The 23,103-nt window shown below is 47.3% G+C and overlaps 2 protein-coding genes across 5 annotated transcripts in view; both read right to left on the minus strand.

The window, feature by feature from the left end:
- Positions 1-286: 286 nt before the first annotated feature.
- Positions 287-14,193, minus strand: PRKAG1 (protein kinase AMP-activated non-catalytic subunit gamma 1). Of its 4 annotated transcripts, none has more exons than XM_019662227.1 (12): positions 14,090-14,193; positions 9,818-9,866; positions 3,113-3,222; positions 2,843-2,924; positions 2,686-2,744; positions 2,500-2,545; positions 2,355-2,409; positions 1,984-2,110; positions 1,712-1,877; positions 1,521-1,558; positions 1,110-1,256; positions 287-1,003 (listed from the first exon to the last, which is right to left on the minus strand). In XM_019662227.1, the coding sequence occupies exons 1-12, from the start codon at positions 14,096-14,098 to the stop codon at positions 899-901; spliced, it is 993 nt and encodes a 330-aa protein (XP_019517772.1). In that variant the 5' UTR covers positions 14,099-14,193; the 3' UTR covers positions 287-898. The 4 variants fall into 4 exon arrangements, with proteins under 4 accessions (XP_019517772.1, XP_019517773.1, XP_019517774.1 ...); XM_019662228.1 differs by lacking the exon at positions 14,090-14,193 and adding an exon at positions 10,815-11,024; XM_019662229.1 differs by lacking the exons at positions 9,818-9,866; positions 14,090-14,193 and adding an exon at positions 7,011-7,047.
- Positions 14,194-14,335: 142 nt separating this feature from the next.
- The window catches only part of KMT2D (lysine methyltransferase 2D), a 41,414-nt gene continuing 32,646 nt past the window's right edge, over positions 14,336-23,103 (minus strand). The window contains exons 48-56 of the mRNA XM_019662231.1: positions 22,627-22,759; positions 22,421-22,548; positions 21,120-22,260; positions 20,100-20,236; positions 19,869-19,999; positions 17,900-18,185; positions 17,598-17,671; positions 17,375-17,483; positions 14,336-17,219 (exon numbers count right to left, since the gene is read on the minus strand). Coding sequence (XP_019517776.1) covers positions 17,127-17,219; positions 17,375-17,483; positions 17,598-17,671; positions 17,900-18,185; positions 19,869-19,999; positions 20,100-20,236; positions 21,120-22,260; positions 22,421-22,548; positions 22,627-22,759 — 2,232 coding nt within the window. The 3' untranslated portion in view covers positions 14,336-17,126. The remainder of the gene's footprint in view (positions 17,220-17,374; positions 17,484-17,597; positions 17,672-17,899; positions 18,186-19,868; positions 20,000-20,099; positions 20,237-21,119; positions 22,261-22,420; positions 22,549-22,626; positions 22,760-23,103) is intronic.

The raw sequence follows: 23,103 nt of genomic DNA on the forward strand, positions 1-23,103 counted from the left end.
CCAGACTGTTTGGGTTCAAATCCTAGCTCTATTTTTCTAGCTGTGTGGCCCTGGGCTACTTAGCCTCTCTGTGCTGTTTCTTTTAAATTTATAAAACTGGAATATCTACTATTGTTCTGAGGATTCAATGAATGAATATATGTCAAGCACTGAGAATGGTGTCTGACACAGTTTTATATAAGTGTGTGCTATTATTATTGTTTTTGAGTTGAAGAAGCCACATGAAGTTGGAAGGTTGGAGCAATAGTATCTATCAACTACAAAAAGCAAACACTGCAATACCATAAAGAGGTTCCTGTCATTTTAATTAAGTTTGCCATGAAAAGCAATAACCTCAGCTAACCACTCTGCCCTCCTCCTCCACCTAACCCACCTCCCTTCATATGCATACAGCACAGGAACCCAAAGGCTGTCCTCCCCGCAAGCCTCCCTGCTCCATTATGGGAAGAAATGTCACTAAGTAGACTCAGCCTCCTCCATACAGCATGAAACAGATGAATAAAAATATTTTAATGTAGAGTTTCTTTGTGCTATTATCTTAGGGTGGAGTCAGGGATGGCGATAGAGGCAAAGGTTGGGTGAGGTCTGGGATCTCTTAGAGATCAGAATTTGCCCGAGGGGCACAGAGTCCATAGTTCACCCAGAACAGGGGCTATGCTTGTCTAAGAGGACAGGGGCTCGGGTGGGCTGGGCTGAAAGTTTTCCTCTCGTGTATGTGTGAGGACAGGACAGCTAAAAATCCATTCTCCATCCTCCCCAGCTCCCAGGTAGAAGGGCAGGGGGCTCCTGAGCAGGGAACAGAGTCATGATTCTCTCAAGGTTCCATGTGTGATTTGCAGAGCTTTGGGCAGGCAGTGAGTGGGCACACGGCCCGGGGCCACCTGGCCCCTTCCCCAGCTCAGGGCTTCTCTCCACCTGTGAGCACCAGGGCCTGCAGGATATCCGAAAGCGACACAATTCCCTTGACCACATCATTCTCATCCACCACAACAAGTCGGTGAACCTGCAGAGAGCAACAAGGGAGGAAGAAATGTTTGGTGCCAGCCTTGGTTAGGGGGAGCCCTTCAGACCCTCCTTGCTGAACCCCACTCTCACAGATGCCCCCCCACCTCTGCTTCCACCAGCCTGTTGATGATGGTCTCCAGAGTCTCATGTAGATAGCACTTGAGGACACCCTCAAAGTAGTGTGATCGATGTTGCAAGGCTTTGGTCACAGACACATCTAGGTTGTTGTAGGTCTTTTCTGCTGCCAGGTTCTGGGGAGAGAGGAGAAGGTGCTTGCAGGGAAGCAAGGGAGCCAGCCCCCAAACCCTGAGCCCACCCAACCTCACCAGAGGGATTTAGAGCAGTTGTTAGCCATGCCCACAAGCCACATCTAGCTCATTCAATTCCTTTTCAAATAGGATTTGAAAGCTTGGAAGCTTCTTAAAACCCTCAGGTCCCAGAAGAGACTCTTCTCCCTCTCCACATTCAACACACCACCCCTTTCCCTACCTCCCAGGCCCTCCACAATCACTCACGATAACATCAAACTTGGAGTAGATGTCCACCACACGCCCTAGGGGGACAGAGGCAGCTCAGCAAGGAGGATCTGGCATCCAAGGCTCCCCCACCCACAGAATCACCCTCCAGGCTGAGCTGAGGGGGCCGATTTTCCAAGAGCCATCTGGCTTCCCTGGAGCCCTCCCTCTCCTTCTGCCCAATCTCTCACCTTTCTCGTCCACCACAGGCAGAGCTGAGACTCGGTGCTGTACAAAGATGCCCAGAGCCACATAGACAGGCGTGGTAGTGCGGACCATAGCAATGTTGGCATAGGTGCCAATCTGTAGCTCTTCCAGAGACTTAGACATGAACTCTGGCTTGGGGAACTCAGTGATCTGAGGAAGGAACCATCAGCTTGATTTTCAAGGCCCCCCACACCACCCTTGGATACCCTTCCAACCCAGTATATAAGAAGTAAAAACTGGGCCGAGGAGCACTTACAAACAATTTGAGGAACTTGAGAATGCGCTTATGGGTGAGGATATACAAAGTGTTGCCTGATTCTGGGTCAATAACTGGCAGCCTATGGATCTTGTTCCGAATTAATGAAGAGACAGCATCAAACAAACTGTGGGAAGGTGGAGAACAACGATAAGTTCCACATACTGGGCCTGAGTGTAGTTAAATAGCTCCTTAGAGTGTGTTTATAAACAGGGAAAAGTGATGGTTGGGGGAGGGGAGGTGTGTGTGTGTGTGTGTGTGTGTGTGTGTGTGTGTGTGTGTGTGTCTTCTGCCCCCTGGATCTCTGGGTGTCTAGCTATGCCAATGGCAAGGCTCTTCCCTTTCTAGACAAATGGGTAGCTGGAACTCACCTGGCATTAGGAGAAATGCAGACAAGTGGTTTAAAGGAGTCTTGTAGGTACACCTCTGAAGGCAAAAGGAAGGGTCACAAAATAACACCATTTCCCAGGAAACTCCATCCCTTTATCCTTTCACAACCCCCAATTCTTTATATACCTCTCCAAGTTTCTATCTTGTGTTCTTCCAGCTCATAGATCTGTACCTGGAAGCAGAAGCAACAGAACTTGAGACTTGATCTCCCTGCTTCATAAACCCCTTGTGGTTTGCTTGGAAGAAAGGAAATGAGAAGGAGGGGTTTAGGGTGGGGAAAGTGGTTTTGGTCATTGGACTAAGGTTCCTTACCAAGGCTGATTTATAGTAGCGGTGCAGGATATTGATGAAATCAGTGATGGTCAGCATGCCTAGAGACCAAGACAAGAGCCCTCAGCACTGCTCAAAACTTGTCCCTGTGCCCAGCACAAGATGCCAATAATACCGTGTTCCAGAAACTTTTGCTTACCCACAAAACTTTGTTTCTTACTATCCCACAAAGGGGCAGCTCGCACACCATTAGTCACCAAGGCAAAGAAAGCTTTCTTCACCTATAGCCAAAAGAATTAAATTCACAAAGGGAAAGTCACAGGCTTTAAAAGAAAAGGGGTGGGGTATGTTGGGGATAACATGAGACTAACCCCATAGAGCGACAAGGATATTACCCTTGGGATGAGATAGGATGAGAGGTATTGAACCAGAGGCTCCAAGAGGGAAGGAAAAAGAGGATTTCACCCACCTGAAGGGAAGTATCAAATACAACCAATTTGGAGCTTGTGGGAATCAGGTCGTAGCAGCGATGAGACTTCATGAAGGAAGTATACACGCTATTGTTGGATTCTGGGGTCTCTGCATAGGGTAGGAATAGTTAGTAGCATCCTTCTATGCAACAATTCACAATCAAAAGAGGCAGAAAATAAAACATGTTGTAGTTGCTCAAATATTTAGAGCATGATTTTTTATAAGGCCCATATTTTATCTGTTTTGTTCCTACTGTTCCATTAGGAACAAACCCCTTAGAAACCATTCCATCCAACTGCCATCTCTGAGTAGGACTCTATCTAATGACTTCTTAGGCAAAAGATGGCTGACTAAAAAGAAAGTCTACATAATATCTTTTATTAACTTGTTTTAGTCTAAAAGTTTTTTTCTCATCTTTAACTCAAGTTTTCCCTTTCATATATTTAGCAAATTTTCACTTGAACTCTTTTCTCAATTAAGATGTAATTAAGCTTCTTAAAATTCAAATAAGCCTCTTAAAATTCTTCTAAGACCTGCAGATGAGAAAGTCATAGTCCAAGTTGGGCTACTTCAGATCAACTTGAACTTGGAGCCCAATGCGCAATCAACCCGCCTCCAAACATCCTGAGAGTCCATCTTGGGATGGAAGACCCTGTGAATGAGAAATCGTCCCACCTTTTCCAGACCAGTGGGAGACCCTGGCTGTGTTTACCTTTCCAGTCTTCTGATTTTAATTGCTTGCTCTAAACGGGAAGAGCAACCCCCAAAATAATAGTTTAAATGTGCTACCTACTATGCTATGTGTACTTAAAAACATTACATCATTTAGTCCTTACGACAAATCTGTAAGGCAAATAGTGTCCTCATTTGTCAGATGAGAAAACAGGTGGAAAGCAGTTAAACTGCTCAAGTTCACACCATTAGTAAGTGACAAGAAAGACCAAACACAGATCTACCTGATTCCAAAGTTCATGCACTTAAATCCTATCCAAGTTGTCTTTAATTTTTAATTTTTTACCAAAGTTTACACAGGTACACAGTTTAAAGAGTCAAATAATTCTACAAATTTTGTCAAGAAAAACTGCAGTGCCTGGCACCCACTTCCCTGTACTACCCCTATCCAGAGAAGAGAACTATTTCAGCTGGGTTTTTTTGGTACTTATTTCAAGGTCTATAAATAACAGGCTCAAATTGTTCCTTTTTGATTGTTTCACTCTGGGCATTATCCATTATCATCCAAGGAAGATGAGAATTTTTAGTTCTCGTTTCTACCATGACCCCATCACAAAACATGTACCACCCATTCCCGCATCCTTCCAGAATTTAAAATGTTAATTATATCAATATTTAAATAATTTTGATTAAATATTCATTATTCAGAGCTAAGCCAAATAGTAAACTCTGATTTTCTTTCATTTCATTTGACAATTTTGTTTTCCCTGGAGTTAATAACTATCTGTTTCATTTGCTTAATTTTCTATGTATAGTATTTATAACTAATTCAACCCCTAACTTCACTAATTGTTTAAATCTCCTTTCAAGAAGTTCAGAAGCATCAGAGAGTCTATCAATTTAAACTATCCAAAGAAGTCTCTCTGGAGCCTTCTGACCTGCTCAGATTTGCGCGGGTTTGCCTGGTGTGCACTGCTGTCATCCTGAGATCTTCCTTCTTCACTTCACAGAGGACCCCTTTCACATCTCTCCTGTGTCCTGTATTCCATGTTTTCATCTTTTTAAATATTCCCTTGTTTTGGTGGAGCACATCTTCCAGTAGCTTCCTGAGAAAGGGTGCACGGGAGGTAAATTTTTTGAGACCTTGTAACCTGCAGATATCTTTATTTTACCCTCATCTTTGATTTAGAATTTGGCCGGATACAGAATTTTACGTTGGAATTTATTTTCCTGCAAGATGTTGAAGACATGGCTTCATTGTCTTCTAGCTTCTGTTGTGAGTCTGAAGCAATTCTGATTCTTTGTATGTGACTTTTTTTTTCTCTCTCTGGAAAATCAGGATGTTTTTTTGTTTCTAGTGTTTGAAATCTCATGATTGTGCTTTGGGTGGGTCAATTTCATCCATTGTGCTGAATACTCAATGAGACCTTTCAATATGAAAACCAACGTCCTTCAGTTCCAGGAAATGTTCTTGAATTATTTCCTTGATTATTTCCTTTGCTCTGTGTTGTCATTTTTCTCTTTCTATATTTAATTCCTATTATTTAGATATCGGACTTCCCAGACTGACCCGTTAAGGATTTTTGGTAGTTTTGGTGAGTTTTTTTTTGTTGTTGTTTTTGTTTTTTTTAAGTTTTTTTTATTGGGGAATTGGGGGGCGGGTAACAGCGTTGGGGAATCTGGGAAGGGGAACAGACAGGTAGACAAATTGCTGTTTTGTTCTTCAGTCTAGTTGTGGAGGATGTTGCTTCACTGGCCCATGTTGGTATGATCATTGTGCTCTTCCCGGATGAGGCAATCGGTCGCCGGTTGTTGGTCGGCTGCTCACTGCAGCCCTGCTCCAGGTCGAGCTGTTGTTCATCATCTTAGCTCTAGAGGGCGAGCGTCACTGGCCCTCAATGTGGGATCCAAACCGCAGCCTGCTGCTCAGAGCTGGTGCTCCCAAAGGAGCTCTTAACCAGCTGAGCCACTTGGCTGGCCCAGTGAGTTGTTTTTAAAATATCTTTTCTCTCCTATGTCCTACTTCTTTAATTTTTAATTTAAAAAAATTTTTTTTTTTTACTTCTTTGATTTTTAATTCTGCTTCTGGGAGATTTCCTCAACTTGATTTCCAAACCTCCTAATTAAAAATTTTTGCTACTATATTTTTAATGTCCAAGATCTTTTTGTTTTCCAAAACTTAAAAAAAAAATTGTATCCTGTACTTGTTTTATGATGTTAATATTGGGTCTTCGGAAAAGTCATGACGCATGTTTGCAACAGATGGCACTAGTTCATTTTTGCAAGTACTAGAGTCATTCGCATCTATGTTATTGCTATGTCATTTGACAGCTGGCAGTTCTAGCTTCATTCTAAAAAAAAAAATTGAGCGATTTGGTTGAGTTTTGGAGATGTTACAACAAGTTGAAGATGGAAGACCAAACTGTGCATTTTTGCCATATTTTACGTTTTACTTCCATAAAGGGAAGAACGCGCTTCAAGCTTGTGAAAAGTTACATAAAGTTTACGGTGACAACGCTCTACAAGAACGTCAGTGACAATATGGTTCACGAAATTCCGTGCTGGTGATTTTGATCTCGACGACGCTCCTTGGTCAGGGAGGTCCACCGAGATTGATGACGACAAAATAAAGGCACTGATTGAGTCAAACCCACGTTACATAACATGAGAGACTGCAAAAACATTGACCATTCATCATTCAAGTGTTCACAACCACCTGAAGAAGCTGGGATGTGTAAGCAAGTTCAATATTTGGGTTCCGCATGAACTCAAAGAAATTCATTTGACGGCACATATAAACATCTGCAGTATGCTCATTAAATGTGAGGAAAACGATCCCATTTTGAAGCGACCGATAACTGGTGATGAGAAGTGGATTGTTTACAACAATATGGTGCGCAAATGGTCTTGGTCCCGACGTGATGATTCGCCTCAAACGACATCAAAAGCAGACATTCATCAGAAGAAGGTTATGCTCTCAGTGTGGTGGGATTTTAAAGGTGTCGTGTTTTTCGAGTTCCAACCAAGGAGCCAAACAATCACTTCAAATGTGTATTGTTGGCAATTGGACAGTTTGAATTAATCCATCATCCAGAAATGTCCAGAGCTTAATTGTAAAAGAGTTGTGTTCCATCGCAACAAAGCAAGTCCACACACAAGTTTGATCACCCGTCAAAAATTATTGGAGCTTGGATGGGAAATGTTGCCACACCCACCATACTCACCTGACCTGGCGCCATCAGACTTCCACTTGTTCCACTCTCTTCAAAACTCCTTGCGTGGTATAATGTTCAATTCAGATGAGGCTGTAAATCAGCACCTTGTTCAGTTTTCCGCAAATAAAGATGGGTCCTTCTATGAACGAGGAATTATGAAGCTCACTGAAAGATGACAAAAGGTTATCGAACAAAATGGGCAATATATCATTGATTGATCTTTGTTCTTTATGTAAATAAATGACCTTTGAAAAACATAGACAAAATATGTCATGACTTTTCCAAAGACCCAATATATTCTTTATCTGAATATATATTAATGTTAATTTAAAATGTTTTCTTCTCTATGCATTGAGTTTTTCCCTCTGTTACTTTTTCCTTGTTTTTTTTCATGGTGGGGCAGTTTGGATCACTTTTTTTTTTAATTTTTTTTTTTTTTTATTGTTAGAAACTTTCTTTAGTTGTCTGGTAATCCTTGGTTTAGAGGAGGATTCAAACCATATTTTTTTTTTTAAAGATTTTTTTATTGGGGAATTGGGGAATGGGAACAGCACTGGGGAATTGGGGGAAGAGGAACAGACAAGTTGCTGTTTTTTTGTTCTTCAGTCTAGTTGTGGAGGACGTTGCTTCACTGGCCCAAGTTGGCACCATCATTGCGCTCTTCCTGGGCGAGGCAGATCAGTCGCCGGCTTCTGGACGGCCGCTCACTGCGGCTGCTGGCCGCTCATGCTGGCTGCTGGCTACATACAGTAGCCCATGGCAACCCACTGCCACAGGGGCTGCAGCCTACGCTGTCGCTGGTGACTCATAGCAGCCCAGCTCCAGGTTGAGCTGTTGTTCAGCATCTTAGCTGTAGAGGGTAGTGTCACTGGCCCTCATGTGTGGGATCTGAACCGGGGTTCTCTGGCGTCCCAAGCCAGTTCTTAACCATCGCGCCACTCGGCCCGGCCCCTCAAACCATATTTTAAGAGTGGAGTCTTTAAAGCTGACTGGAAGCTCTCTGAGTGTGTAAGTGAGCCTTGTTGACTGTGAGCCATTTGAATGGTGAACACTCAATACTTACATTTTTAGGGCTTTTCCCTCAAGGAGATTCTGGAGAGAAGGATTATTGATTCAATGTTGTGCTTGGAGGGTGAAGTCTTTTCTGTCAGCATTCTGGAAATTGGATGACGGAAAAGGACTGGGGTCTCAGGATTTAGTATAGTTCAGTTCATGCTCCTGTGTTTAGTATAGGACCTTAGCCCTCAGCTGGGCCTCAGCCCTTTTCCAGGCTGCCAGTCTTTGCCGAAGTTGGAAAGGGGAGTTACCCAGCTGCATGCACTCAGCGGAGGAGGAAGTGTTGGGATCTGACTGCTACTCAGACCTTCAATGCTTCTTGGCTTTCCATTAATTTATAATTCATTTTTCTCAGGTCTGCTAAGTCATTTATCACTCTTCCATCTGTTTTCCAGTTTCCAAAAATTCTTTGCTATTGCCTCCTCTCTTTTCCTTCCTATTCTGGTGGGTTTGAATCTTTAAAAAAAAAATTTCTTTATGGTTGTTTTAGTGGCTTTTTGTGAAGGAACGAAAGTAGATGCATATATTTAAACCACCATCTTTAACTGGAAGCTCACCATTGTTTTTCAAAATTGAAAACCCACAGACCCCCAAGAACATGTCTTTTGACATCAGTTTAAGACACATTACGCTGACAGCAAAATACTACCATTTTAGGCTACAGGCCTACAAACATATTTGATTTGGCTGTCCCGGTGTTTTAAAAATAAATCAGATGCCAAAATTTTAAAAAATCTGGAGATTTACATACAAATCCAAATTCTGAGTTTCTTTTCAAAATCAGAAGCTCTCACAAAACTAGGTCTTGAATTCTGAAATAGTATTGATTGATCAGACCTCAATAGTTGCTGCCTCCTTTTAGATGCAATGAGGTCTATAGGTTGTCATAGTCGTGTGCAGCCCACATCACTCCTTGGTCCATGTAGACAATGTGAGTTTTTGACCCCTATCCTGGTGATAATGCAAGTGTACGTAGAAACATAAAACAGGCACTGATACCATGTGGCAGTACTCAATTATGAAGAGCCATCCAGATAATTTAAAAATACGAGTACATTAACTTTTTCGGATACCAACAAAATGAAAACAGAACATTACAAAATTCTTATGGAGAACTTATAGACCCTTACTATGTCCTAGGATCTCAGCCCATATTTCACGCCTCTGAGAAAGTGTGTACTCCTAATGCCATAAATGTGTCCTTAGAAGACCTAAAAGTGTTCCTGGGCAAAATCCTTTACCTGTAAGCTCTGCCTCTTTCTAGATGAACTTGAGTTGGACCATTCCATCCTAACCAGGTTTTTGGGCAGGTGCTGGGATTGCCTGGCTTTTAGGGTTTAGTACCTCTATTTCTAAATTCTAAGAGCTTTTGAGGACTTTCAACAATTTCTTGTGTGCACTTAGTGGCTTTCGTGAGCTTGCTGGATAATAAAATCCTAGTGGCATTATTTCTGGGCTATTCATAAAATACCAGGGACTCCTAAAACCTGGTTAGCCAGCCCAAGTTGCCTATGGAAGTTTTCCCTGTATCTCAAAAGTTTCTCTTAAGTGATTTGAATATTGAAGGTATTGATCATCTCCATCCCGCCCAAGATTTATTCCTGGGTGACCTTGTCAAACTATTGTTCCTGGTGTATATGGTTTGGCACATTATCTGGCCCAGCTTTGATTTGCCCAGGGGAGACCCTTAGAGCACTGCTGAAGACAACAGGATCAGACTACTGCTTTCACACCCAGTTTTCTTTTTTCAGTAAACTTACCTTGAGGATGCTCGTTTTCCACAGCTGGGAAGCTATCTGAAAAAGTGACCTGGAAAGATATGAGAAACAGAGATTGAGCCTATCCCAGGCTCCATCCACGTTAACCTAGCATTAGGGGAAAGGCTAGTGAACTAATGACTTCCTTTAAAGCACTATAAAACCCTTTTGAAATATTATCTCATTTAATCTTCGTAACAACACTGAGGTAAATACTATTGTTAGCCTTATTTTCACAGATCAGGAAACTGAGGTTCAAGAAACTGCCCAAGGTCACATGGCTGGTAAGGGGTGGAATAGGTATTTGAAAACAGACAGATCTGTGTGGCTCCAAACTCATGTCCATATATACTACATTGCCTAGTGAAACATTAGGTCCTAAAAGCGGAGACTAGAAAATCTGAGTTTAGAGCTGGCCCCACAAGATTCTCAAAGATCTACTTTATAAAAACCCAGAAGCGGGCCGGCCGAGTGGCACGATGGTTGGGAACTGGCTTGGGATGCCAGAGGGCCCCAGTTCGGATCCCACATATGAGGGCCAGTGACACTGCCCTCCACAGCTAAGATGCTGAACAACAGCTCAACCTGGAGCTGGGCTGCCGTGAGTCGCCGGCGACGGCATAGGCTGCAGCCCCTGCTGCAGTGGGTTGCCATGGGCTACCGTGTGTAGCCAGCAGCCAGCATGAGCGGCCAGCAGCCGCAGTGAGCGGCCGTCCAGAAGCCGGCGACTGATCTGCCTCGCCCGGAAAGAGCGCAATGATGGTGCCAACTTGGGCCAGTGAAGCAACGTCCTCCACGACTAGACTGAAGAACAAAACGACAGCGGCTTGTCTGTTCCCCTTCCCCCAATTCCCCAGCGCTGTTCCCATCCCCCCAATTCCCCAATAAAAATCTCAAAAAAACCAAAACCAAAAACAAACCCAGAAGCCAGAGACAATGCTGTCTTCCCCCAAACACTAAGCACAGCTGTGAGCACTGGAATGATAGGCATACCCCTTACCAGTGAGAGAGGGCCACATCTGGGGAGGATCCCAGCAGCTGACTGTCAGAGAGAGAGTCAAAGCTTGAATGACTGAGGGGTGGATGCGGCACAAATGGTCTGAAACAGGGAACCTGAGTCCTCTCAGCACCCTTGTGAGTCAAAGGCTGCCACAGCCCAAAGGATGCTGGTTTTCTAAGTTTCCTTGCTCACGACAGTCTGAGATTAGAGAGTGCTTTGAATACACAGAAACATTCAGAACTATCTCTATGCTCCCTCAAGTGGGAACATTGTGAAATTTCATTGTTATCTAGGAACACAGGAGGTGTCATGATAATTTTCATCCATTGGAATCAACACTTTGGCTCCATTTAATTTGGGTAATATTCTCAAACTAACTTAAAGTCATACTTCACCTCCATAACTCCTGTAGTAATATGAAGTTAAAGGCCTTGGCCTGAACCTGAGAGGTTGGCTGGTAGGCAGGGTCAAGTTGGCAGGACAGCCCTAAACTTCCCTCCCCTAATGGGCCATGGAGAACAGGGATAATCTCCCTCTCTCCTCTCTGGGCTGCATAAGACTATCAGCTTGGCCTGGAATTTTGGCAAGGCTATTGGAACAATAGCCTCATCAATTTTAAGTAGGAGAGAGGGCTGTTCAGGGTTAAAGATACATGGTATATCTTTGTATATAATCTCACAAAGATTATATACAAAGACACAGAAACAACTACTTGTAGCAATTATTGTATCTATCACATAATACTGACATACCACACTGTGCTACAGCTATTTTCTTCATTATCTAGGCAAACAGATTATGAATTCCTGGAAGCCTGGAACTATCTTATACTTCTTTGTATCCCCCATACCATCCAGCATGAGATTTTGCATATTGTTTTGTTTTATAACTCTCAAATTGATAATGATAATTATGCCAACTGATACAAAGAGACCTAAGACTACCTTATAGAGAGAAAAGAGACATTCAGCTAAACAGAGATACAGATACCTACAGAAGTGAGTCAGACACAACTGAATATGACATTATCTTTCTGCCTGTTTCTCCACCCAGAAGTGGGTAATTATGTCCATTCCCCTCCACTTTTAATAACATAAGGTACCACAAAATATTAGTAGAGACACAGGCTAGATCTGACAGAGTCACAATTTCTTGCAAACTCCTGACCCACATTTTCAATTGTTTGCTGGACAACCAAAGATGTCACAGAGACTCCTCCAATGCTTCACTATGAAACAAAACAGCTACTGTCCGTCCAACCCTATTATTCTTACTGTGTTCCCATCTTTGTTTTTTTGCACTCCTCTCTCCCAGATGCCTAGAACTGTAGTCTTGATTCCTTCAAGAATGAGCTATGCCAACATGTCTGTTTAGAATTGCAGACTGGGGCATGACCTAACGTATCGCTAAGCTGATATGTTAGAAATGCCTCAAGTCCATCTCTCTCCTTTCCACTTTCACAGATTTAGTTTAGGCTTTTACCTCTCACTTCTACATTCTCTAAACTGATCTCCCGGACCTAAATCTATTTCTTCTTTGTCTTTCATGCTGTCATCAAGTTCTCTCACCAAGCATCTCAGGTTTGGAAAGGACTTTCATCTCCAGCAACCTCACTACTTTCTGAAATAGATCCATCCAGTTACAGAAAGCTGTTAAGAACATTCGTAAAGCACATTCACTGCCTTGCTCATAAATGTTCCATGGGTTCCCTTATTACAAAACAAAACAAAGATCAAACTTAGTGAGGTATGCAGTATCTTCAACCTAACCTCAGCCTACTTTTCCAGTCTTGTTTTCCCCACTGTAACCAAAACCCAAAACTCCAGCAACATTAAGCCACTGGCTCATCCCCAATTAATTTCTATACACCCCAATTTCTATGCCCTTGCTCACACTGTTCTCTCAGCCTGTAATGCCCTCTCTCAGGTTCACAGTAATTTCTCCCTCCTCTATGCTTCCACAGCCCTTTTTTTCATCTTGATGATAGCATTTATTATAGTTTACCTTAAATAACAGCTGTCACTGGCTTGCCCTCACCCCCACTCCAGTTATGCTGAGCATTTTCGAAGCAGGGGTTTTCTTTTTGCTTCTTTTTAAACACTTTCTATCCCAAGCACCTAATCCAGTATATAAAGTGTGAGGGTTAAATTAGAAAATCGATACAAAAATAATTTGTAAACATCTACAAGTAAGTAAAAACTGGTGTAGTATTTTGAATTTATGGAATCAGACCATTTATTTTTGTTCAAAATTCTCTTAATCTGTAAGAACTGACTCCCTTGCCTGGATGACCAAATTGCAAATCACTTTACCACTTTGGTTTATTTTCTTCTTTATAACCTGAGGTGCATGATCTCTCTGCAGGTAGAGAAAGGATGTGGTAAAATAATTACTCTGGGCAGGTAACTGACCCAAAGACAGGTGCACGTGCTGCACACAACTACAAAGGTACACAACTACAGTATCAGATGATAAAAACCAAGATAGAGAGAGTTATATGGTTATAAACTCTTGGAGAGGGAAGTGAATGGGAAGGGTTCCAGAGTACTAGAAAACGCTTCTGAAAGTGAGGGTGGGTCCATGTAGCAGGCAGTCTGCAGCATCTTGGGGAGAGTGACAGGGACCTGCCACAATTGGTCAACGCCTGCTCGCCAAGAATGGGTTATGCCAACATGCCTGCTTAGAATCTCGGCGCAGGGTATGACCTAAAACTTGTCCAGGGACACAGCGGCCTCTACCACTGATCCCCTCCTTCAGGGAAACCCCCCTTTTCAGTCTTACAAGGGAATGTGACTTCGCTGGACACCTCGAAACAGTATAAAAGTCTTTCAGATGTCCCTCCTGCCAGGGATTGCAGGGATCACATTTAGACGAGGGCCTGGTGCTGCATGCAAGCGGGGTCCCTCGGAACCCCCCCTGCCTCTTCCAGGAAAGCCGAGTCACAACGGTGCGCTCTCAGGCAAACCTCTGAGGGGCCTAAAACGCTAAGAGGGAAGGAGTCCGAGATCGCGAGGGTGTGCGCGGGATCCAAGGAGGGAGCTGGGTGTGACTGCCCGCTCCGGCGGAGAGTACCGCGGACGAAAGGCAGGCAACGGCGCGGCCCAGTGCTAGGCGATGAGCCCGGGGAAGGAGCTGAGTGGCAGGGTCACGGAGAGGGCAGACACCCAGCTTTCCGTTTACTGGGCACCAGCGCCTGTCCCTGCCCGGGACTCCCCGTCCCCTAACGGGGGCCTCAGGCTCCACAGCGCCCCCCGCCGCCCTACCGCGCTCCTCACCGTCTCCATCTCAACAGGCGCCCGCTGGCTTCGTTCACTTTAGGAAGCGAGCTGGGGCTAGGGGGAGGCCCCGCCCCACATCCGGCGCCTCGAGCCACTTCCGCTTACGCAAGGAGACGCCGGGCAAGGGCGGAAGGCGGGGAGTTCACCCTTCCGGCGCTGCCTGCCTGATAACTGCCCTCCCCCGGGTCCTCTCGGACCTCCCAGATCCGGCTGACGGCGAGGGTGACGGGACTGAGTCGCTTGTATTTAAAATGTTCTTTTTTTTATTTGTCGTTTAAAAACAAACTTGGAAGAAGCAAAATCCAAAACTTGCCCTTTGCCTCTTGCAACATAAATTATGTACAGTTCAGAATGATCGCTGATACAAAACATGCCAAGGACAGGAGCGCTGGGGGGGTGGAGGGAGAGAGGGCGCTTTAAAAAAGGGGAATCATTTCATCCGCTGTTACGAAGGACCAACCTTGCTGTACAGGATACACACAACACAAAATAAAGTCTTCACGGGATTCACACTTGTCAGCGATTTATTTTTTAAAAAGGGGGAGGGTCTTGGAGGTGAGGGGAGAAGACTGTAAAGGGGAAAAACTGAAAATTTAATATGTGCAAGTGTAAACCAACCCAAAATACAAACACGGGGGGGAGGGGGGAGAAGGGAATTCTGATGCAATTATACAGGCGGGGTACTTAAAAAAAACCAACAACCAAAATTCCAACCTTGTAGCTTGGGTCTGAGTTAGTTTATATAAAAATTAAAAACTGTATAAGGTTTCTTCACTAAATTCTACAGGACTATCGGATACCTAGCATATGCTTACAAAGTCTGCCCCCTCCCCTTTTCCCAGTCCCAGGGCCCAAGCTCCAACTAGAGCCTGACTCACAGGAGCCAATCGCCCCCTCCTTGTAGCCTAGACCTTTTGCTCTTGGAAAAGGAACATCCAATGGCTTTGGGGGCAGCAGCCCAGTCTCCCCACTGTCTGATTTAATTACAGTGGTTTCTGTGAAGGTGGGGGGGGTGTTATTCTCTTAAATGTTTGCAGCTTGAAACAGTTGAGGAAGCAGCTTAAAAAAAAAAATCTCCCTACCCCCATCAATCCGCAACCCCCCAAATTCAAAAACAAAACAAAAACAAACCTAAAATCACAACAGCAACCTTGCTCCCCTCCAGCAGGCCTGCCCATCCACCACCACCAAGCCCACCCCTACACTCCAGACATTTGATTCTTGAAAATATTAATTACAAAATGCCCTTTGCCCACAGCCCCTAGGAGAGAACTGCATATAAGCTTCATTTTCATCCCCACAGCTCCCTACCAGAGAGGGGTCTGGGGCCTCACCCACCCCGATCTACCCCTACCCCCAGGAAGAGGTTCAACTGCAGCACAAGCTTGGGCAGAAAGGGGAAGGAAAGGGAGGCAGGGAACCCATCACCCTCTGGCTCCCCCTGGGGCCAGCTCACTTTTGTGCGTTATAACATAGTCCAACTATACAATAGGGGTGGGATCGCCCAGCCTCTATACCCCCACCTTACAGCAGTCACAGCCAGGGGGTGGTGAGGAGGGGGTGAGGAAAAGGGCGGTAGGGTGGGTAATGGAGGGGGCCCCCCCACAAGGGGAGCTCCATGTATCCGCCCCACGCCCCCCTACCATTTATAAACTGGTTTTGTAAAAAGAAAATAGATATATTTATATAGAATATATAAAGCACAAAAATTAGTAGTTTTACATTTGCTCTCCCCGGGGGTGGGGGAGAGGGGAGGGTTCTCACCTCCAGCCGGCTCCCCCATGCCCCACAAGACTATGTACAATCCCATGTATAAATAGATAAATACCCCCCACCCTCCCCTCGCTGACACTAAGCTCCCCACCCCCACATCACCACCCCTTCCCACCAGACCAGCAGCAGTTTGGTGACTGAGGGAAAAGTGGGAGCTCCGGGCCACACCCTGCCTCAATGGGTATGGGCATGCCACTCAGGGATAGCCCAAACCCTACCACCCACCCACCCCATCCAGGGGCTGGAGGGCAAATGGGCTCATGATGGGGTTTGGAAAACAGGAAGGAGATAGCCTGGTCCTAGGTTTAGCACACCCCTCCTGCCCCCATGTCCAGATGGAGAAGGAAATCCTAGAGCAACTAGGGGCCAGTCATCCCCAATCTTCATCATCATTAGCCTCAACCGCCATTCCATGCCCAGAATTAAAAACAAAGATGGATTTTTTGTTGTTGTTTTTTTCTTCCTCCTCCTACCCCCCTTCCACCCACTCAGAAGAGGGCAGTGAGGTGGGGGAGAGGATTGGGGCAGTAGGGGGGCTTGGAGAGGGTCTCACATTTCAAAACAGCAAAAAATCCAACACTTAAATGAGGTAGGTGTGGGTGCGGGGTCTCCTTGCCCGGCTTGCCTGGCTTGCCCTCCTGGGCAGCTGGGCGCCTCTTTCCCGTTCATGTTGCATTTGCCAGAGTGGAAAACAAGGAAACACAACCCATAGAGAGACAAACACAGAGGAGAAGAGGGAGACAGAGACAGATCGAGAGGGAAGGGGATGGGGTGAGGGTGGGGGCAGGACCTGGCAGGCAGGGCCAGGTGTGGGACCCGGCCTTTGGGATTGTCAAGCTTAGTCAAGTCTCTTTGCAGCCTTGAGTTGGGCCGGAGAGGTTGGTGGGAGCAGCAGGGCTGTGAGGCCCGGCCACATATCCTCCTCCCCCCTCCCTGCTGCCTCCCAGATGCTTCTGGGTAGTTCCCGGCCCATATCCCCCTCAAACCTGAGATGCCCAATGGCTGCTTCTGTCTGGCCCCTCCTGGAGCTAGGGGCAGAGATGCCAGCCTGGGGGCCGGTGGCGGGGAAGAGGGTTGTCCCTGGTGCCCAGGGTGGGCTTGGCCTAGGGCCCTCTGCCCCAGCCTCCTGCTCCAGGGGCTCCGGTCAGCCGGCAGCCCCAGCCCTGGGTCCTGGCTCTGGCCACTACCTCTTCCCCCTCATCCCTTTCAGGGAAGAGGTTGGGGGTGGGGGGACTCCCCTGCCTGGTAGCCTCAAAGCTTTTTAGTTCATCCATTTCCGACAATTCCAGGCTCCACAGTGGCAGGGGATCTTGTGCTGATCGTCCTCAAAGTCAAACTGATAGTCATAGGTCAGCTGTTAAGAGAAGAGGGCAGAATCAGTGCCAGCATCCCAGGGGTAGTGGGGAGGGCAGAGAAGACCTGATATGAGGGCAGTGCCTTAGAATGCGGCTCTGGGGAATGGCAGAGAAGACAGCTGCTTTGTCAGTCAGTCAGTGTGCTTCCTCTCACCTCCTCTCCTTTGGGAATTCGCCGGCTGGAGATGATGATGATTTTATCCTCCTTGTCAAATGTCACAACTTCCGCCACACAGTTAGGGGCACAGGAATGGTTAATGTACCTAAGCAGTGGAACAGTCAGGGATGCCAGGTGATTGAGTTGGGATGACTTTGGTTCTCTGTTGACCCACCCCCAGGGTATCATCTTCAGGAACCCCTAAATCCCTCCTTCTCACCTGGCAGGGCCTCCAGTCAACGTAGCGTCAATCACATGTTCATTGTTTATCCGGAACATGTAGATGCCTCGATTCTAGAAAGGCAGAAGTTGCAGTAAGGGCAAGAGTGTCAGGGCATGGCCATGGTGTGCTGGTGGGATCAGGTTGCAGACTCAGGCAGTGGGCTTCATGTATTTTTCCTTTCTCCCGCCTCTCACCTCCTCCTACAAGCTTTCCACTTGCTCCCCTGGCCCCCATCCTGCCCCTTGCTCCTTGGCTGAGTGTGGACCATGCTCCATGATGACCCCTCTGTTAACCCATACCTGCTCCTCATATATTTTCTCCCGCCGGTTAGCCACCTCGTTGCGAATGATGGTGCCAATGTACTCGATGACCATTGTGTGCTTTTCTAGGTCCTTGGCTGCATAGAGCCCCAGGCCCTGGATGCGGGAGCGAGCCAGATACACATTGTTCTTCCACTCAGTGCGCAGCCGCCGGTATTGAGATGACTTGGAGTGCACAAACTGCTTGCTGTATGGGGTGTTAGTCTCGCCTGTGAAGGTGCTCTGATATGCCTTGGACATGCTGGTGCTGTTCAGGGTGTGGGGCCTGGGAGGTGATACAGTCCATTACAAGACAGCTCTCCCTCATGCCAAGTACACACCACCCGCCTCCTCCTTGGGATGTGCAGCATGCCAGTTAGGGGCATGTGCTACCTTGGGAGTGGAGTGGAGGCATCTGGGTCTTGGCTTCGGTGAGGCAACAACTAGCTACAGGGACCCTTCCGACACCCTGGGTGGCACAGTGCCCAGGATGAGGGGTGGGGCATGGAGGGAGGGGAGGCACCAATTCCCCTACACTGAGCCCACTCTTCCATCTCCCCACCTTCTACCACCCTCCTGCCAAACCGTACTCAAGGCAATGCTCCTCTGGGAGGAGTTCCCCAAGCAGTCCAGGCCTGGAATTTAAGCTCATGGTTTGCTCAAATGTCTGAATCCTACCTCTTTCACATACTGGAAGCCCTGAAAATGGGGGCTGTGTCTACCACATTGGCCTGGATTTAAATTAAAACTGGCTCTGAATTCACAGCCGAAAGGTGGTATCCTTTCCTTTCTTCACACTGTCCCTTTCTCTGACGTAATATTGGGCTCTGTGCAGATGGCTCAGTGCAGGGGAATGACTGCTGCCTGGCAGGATGCCTTTTTACCACCCTAGTGCACCAGCAAAATTCTTCCCCATCCCAGAGCAGTGGTTTTCAAACATTTTGAGTCTTTTATTAGCAAAAATCTTTTTTTTTGAGGGGGGGGGGCTTTAACAAAATGTTATTGGAACTCCAAGACATAAACTAGATGGAAACGGAACTCTTCTGGTTGAATCCAATTTGGGGAAGGGGAAGTTACACACAGGGAGGGCCAAGTTCTGCCCGCTCAGTTTGTGTGTTCTGGGGCTTTTTGGAACACATACAGTTTGAAAACCACTGTTATAGAGCATCAAGGACTAGGGCTGACTGTGGTAGAGTCTGACGCTCTCCAACAGCCCGTGGAGCAACTGAAGGCCTTCATGAAAGCCCTGCTACCATGAGTTCTGCCTCCCTCTGCCCAGGGACCAGGGTCAGGCTACAGTGGTACAGAGAAGGAACAGTGAACCACAAGTCAAGGAGTAAGGTTCTGGTCCCAGCTATGTGACCTTTATCTAGTCACTTAACTTCTCTGGGTCTCAGTTTTCTCAGCTGTAAAATGGGGGTCATACCACCTGCCCTACCTACCTCATAAGGTTGTTGTGAGGATCAAATGAGATAATGGATGTGAAAACGCTTTGAAAAAAAAAGTATAAAGTGCTATACAAATTTAAGGTTTTATTATTTTTCTATTATATTTCTAATTATTTACTTTTGAAACCAACTCAGCCTAGGGAAGGGAAGGTAACTCTAGCACTCATGGGACATCTGAGGTTTGGGTGAATCACAAGCCCTCTGGAAGCAAAACAGGAGAGAAAGGAGGTGACTGGGTCCCCTACATAGTTCATAAAATTTCACCACTGTCTACCCATAACCTCCCCAGCAGCCATTCCCAGGGTGCCCAAGATAAGTCTGTTCTAGACCCCAGGTCAAACCAGGATACCTGAGCAGAAGAAAAGGATACACTAGTGATACCCTCTAATCAGGAGGCCTAGAGTGAACCCCCAGTCTCTCCAAGGAAACTCTTATCTATAACCCCAAACGCTCATAATTGGCCAGAGGGTCCCTACCAATCCCCACACCCACAGCCCTTGGTCCCAGCCCCACAAGCTCACCGTTTGTAGTGTGTGAGAATTTTAGGCTCCGATCGGGCACAACCAGTGGGGTTGATCATAAGTGGCAGCTCCATTAGAGGGTGGCGTCCATAGCGGAATAAATAGTTTTGACAGCTCTCCACTCCAGGCAGCTGTGGGCACAGGCCATGCTCACCTTAGCCTGAGCACTTTTGGGGGCAGGACCAAAGCTCTCAGTGCCCACCTGGCCACCAGCCCCTAGCCACTCCTTACTGATTCAGCTATGCGCAGCACGGCATGCACCGTCAGCCCAAAGAGCTCCTCGCCTTTCAGGTACTCAGGGAAGAGCCGCAGCATATCAGCCTCTTTTCTCATGGCAGCCACAGGCTCGATGATGCGATTCCACACAGCTAAGAGGCAAGGAAAGAGAGCAGCCCTTAAAGGCAACTTCTGCTCATTGACCTCAGCCCTACCTGAATCTGGAGCTATTGGTTGTTTCCTGCAGCCTGCACACCTCCCTGTGTGTGTGGCAATTCAGGACCCCTTCCTGGCCTCGCAATTCCTCTCCCTCAACAAGCCAGGAGGCTTCCCACCCCAGGGGGACATCAGCGTGCCTTGCGACAAACAAATATGAAGCTAAGGCCCAGGAGACCCAGCACAGGCCACAGGCGTTGCTGAGAGCCAGAACAAGAGGCATGTTTTAGTGTTGGGAAGATTTGGGTTCAGGTTCTAGCACTGGCCATGGGACCTTAAGCCAAAAAGTTAAATCTCTCTCAGACTCAGTTTCTTTATATATAAACTGTGCATAATAATAGTGTACTTACCTCAGAGGGTTGTGTGAACAAAATAACCTATATAAATCACTTAGCTTATTTTGTGGTATATAGTGCACGCTCACTAAAAGGTAACTGCTCTTATTGTTATTTTCATCATGAACACTAAGATCAAAATAATTTTGTCCAGGGAAAAGCAACCAAAGGAACTCATGGTTAGTATCAGGTTGGGTGAGCCAGATAACAGGGTCTCAGAGCTGCATTCTTTTGTTCCACTGAGGATAGGAAATGGAGCCAGAATGAAGTTAGACAAGCAAAATATCTTCAATTACGAGGGAATTTACGGCGAGTAAGAGAGGCTAAAATGCTTTCTCTGGGGATCTTAAAGAGACCTTCGCCTACCCGAGGTGGAGGAAGACCACTTGCAAGGGTCCTGCATATCCCTTCTCAACACCGTCAAGGTGGTTCCAGGAGGAACTTGCCCAACCCCACATCACCATTTCTGGGGCCCAGTGCTCACCCTGGGGAGAGGCGTCAGTGAAGACCAGGTCCTCCAGGCCCTGCTCCATGACTTTGATTATGAACTCCGGCCGCCCGTTGTTCTCGCCAATGGAGCAACGGTAGCAGCAGCGGCGGTTGTTGGTGCGGAGGCTCCAGTAGATGCGCGTGGCCTCGTAGCCCACGGGGTACAGCGCAGTGGCACTGTGGAAGTCAGCCATCTGGTGGGGCAGCAGCTGTCCGATGGCGTGGAACACAAGGCCCCCCACCCGGAACATGTGCAGCCTCTCCCCGCGCTGGATGATGCTGGCAATTTGCTTCACCTCATCCCGCTCAATGTAGACCCGCCGGAAGACAGCGAAAGAGCTCAGCTCCTGCTCACAGGGCCCCTTGATCTTATGCATTGGACACAGCATGGTCTTGTCCTTGAAGAACATGCACTTGGCGCGAATGGCGCAGGCAAAATGGTAGACGTTGGGACAACGCATGCGATTGCAGCTGCTGGTGGCACCAGTGCGCTGGCACAGGGAGCACTTGGTTAGCAGTCCTCGGTGCAGGGCCACCTCCACATTCATCAGTGCCCCACCCTGGGTCTCATAGACCTCCGTGGACCACAGGGCACAGTTCAGGTGCACCCACAGGTCCAGGTCCAGGTTCAGCAAGCGGGCGGGCCCGTCAGTGGCCCCATCACCCTCCTCATGACAGAAGCAGCAGCGCCGCATGTCTCGAGGCACCTTGTCAGGTCGCAGAGCTGTGCCAAGCTGTTCCATAAACTCTGCCACTTCCCGCTCATCCTCCTGCTGTCCACTGCCTTTCTGGATGGTGAGCAGCAGCCGCAGCCGCTTCCAACGCACCCCCTTCCACTTCTTGAGCCGAGGGGGCCGGGAATCTTCACTTTCTTCAGGGGGCCGGGCTCGGGGCTTGGGTCGGGCAGATTCAGGAGACGAGGCCAGGGGCAGAGGCGAGGGGACTGGTGGCTCAGCTGAGGGCTCAGCTGGGAGTTCAACCAGGGGTTCAGCAGGGGGGCTGGCAGGAGAGGGTGCCAAGGGGGACGGGGGTGGGGAGGGTTCTTCAGGAGGTGGGGCTGAGAGCTGTCGCACATCCAGATTGGAGACGTTGTAGGTGTAGCTGTGTTGGGTGGGGAGCTCTGGGGCGGGGCTCTCCTATGGGAGGGGGGCACAAGCCCTGTATAGTTAGTGCCAGCTCCTCCCTGAACTAGCCCTAGCCCCTTCCTTCCTCCCACCCGGATTCCACTCCCCCAAAAGCCCTCTCTGCCTTCTTTGCCCTGGCCAGATACCCACCCTTTTTCTCCCCCAGACCCACCTGTTTCAGGAGGCTTAAGATGTCTAGCTGGCTCTTGAGGGTATAGCCAGGCAGCACAGCATCAAACTGCTTCAGCCAATCAGGGCCACCTTCTGGGCTCTTGCCTCCCAGTCCCTTTTCTTTCCCACCTGCAGGAAGGAGGGGGTCAAAACCTCCCACCAGAATCATTTCCCTCAGGTCCCAAGATGCTCTCCTGTCACACTCACCAGGACCCTCCGCTTCCCCTTTCTTAGGCTCAATGCCTGCCCGGGCGGGGCTCTCTGGGAACAGCACCTCGTAGGAGTTGGGGATCTTCATGCTTAGCAGCTCTGCCACTGCCACCATCACACCATTTAGGTTCTGCCAAGCCAAGGGAGGGGAGGAGCCATGTCAGCAGTGAGTACAGTGAGCAGTGCCACTTGGCTTGCGGGGAACAAGGATACCCAGAACGCAACGCCCCACGCTGCCAGGCAGTCCTGCCCTGTGCCATCCAGTGTTCTCAAACACGTGTTTTACAGTACCCTTTCCCAAACTGGGGTGGGCATTAACAGGAGCTTCACAAAAAGGGGTCTGTGTCAACTAAGTTTAGGAAATAATACAAATTATATCCACAACTCGGGAGAGATGCATGATATCCATTAGCAAATTAAAGGGTCTGAAGGGTCTTGTAGTGAAAAACCCTGTTTTGTTGTTTTAATTGGCAT

This window comes from Hipposideros armiger, unplaced genomic scaffold (assembly GCF_001890085.2).
Source record: "Hipposideros armiger isolate ML-2016 unplaced genomic scaffold, ASM189008v1 scaffold_371, whole genome shotgun sequence".
NCBI lineage: Eukaryota > Metazoa > Chordata > Mammalia > Chiroptera > Hipposideridae > Hipposideros > Hipposideros armiger.

What these genes read in the sequence shown, in the direction of transcription:
- PRKAG1 (XM_019662227.1), bottom strand. An exon ending in GGAAAACGAGCATCCTCAAG is followed by an intron (nt 3,223 to 9,817) that starts GTAAGTTTACTG and finishes TACCCTATGCAG; the next exon opens with AGACCCCAGAATCCAACAAT. An exon ending in ACTCCAAGTTTGATGTTATC is followed by an intron (nt 1,257 to 1,520) that starts GTGAGTGATTGT and finishes CTCTCTCCCCAG; the next exon opens with AACCTGGCAGCAGAAAAGAC.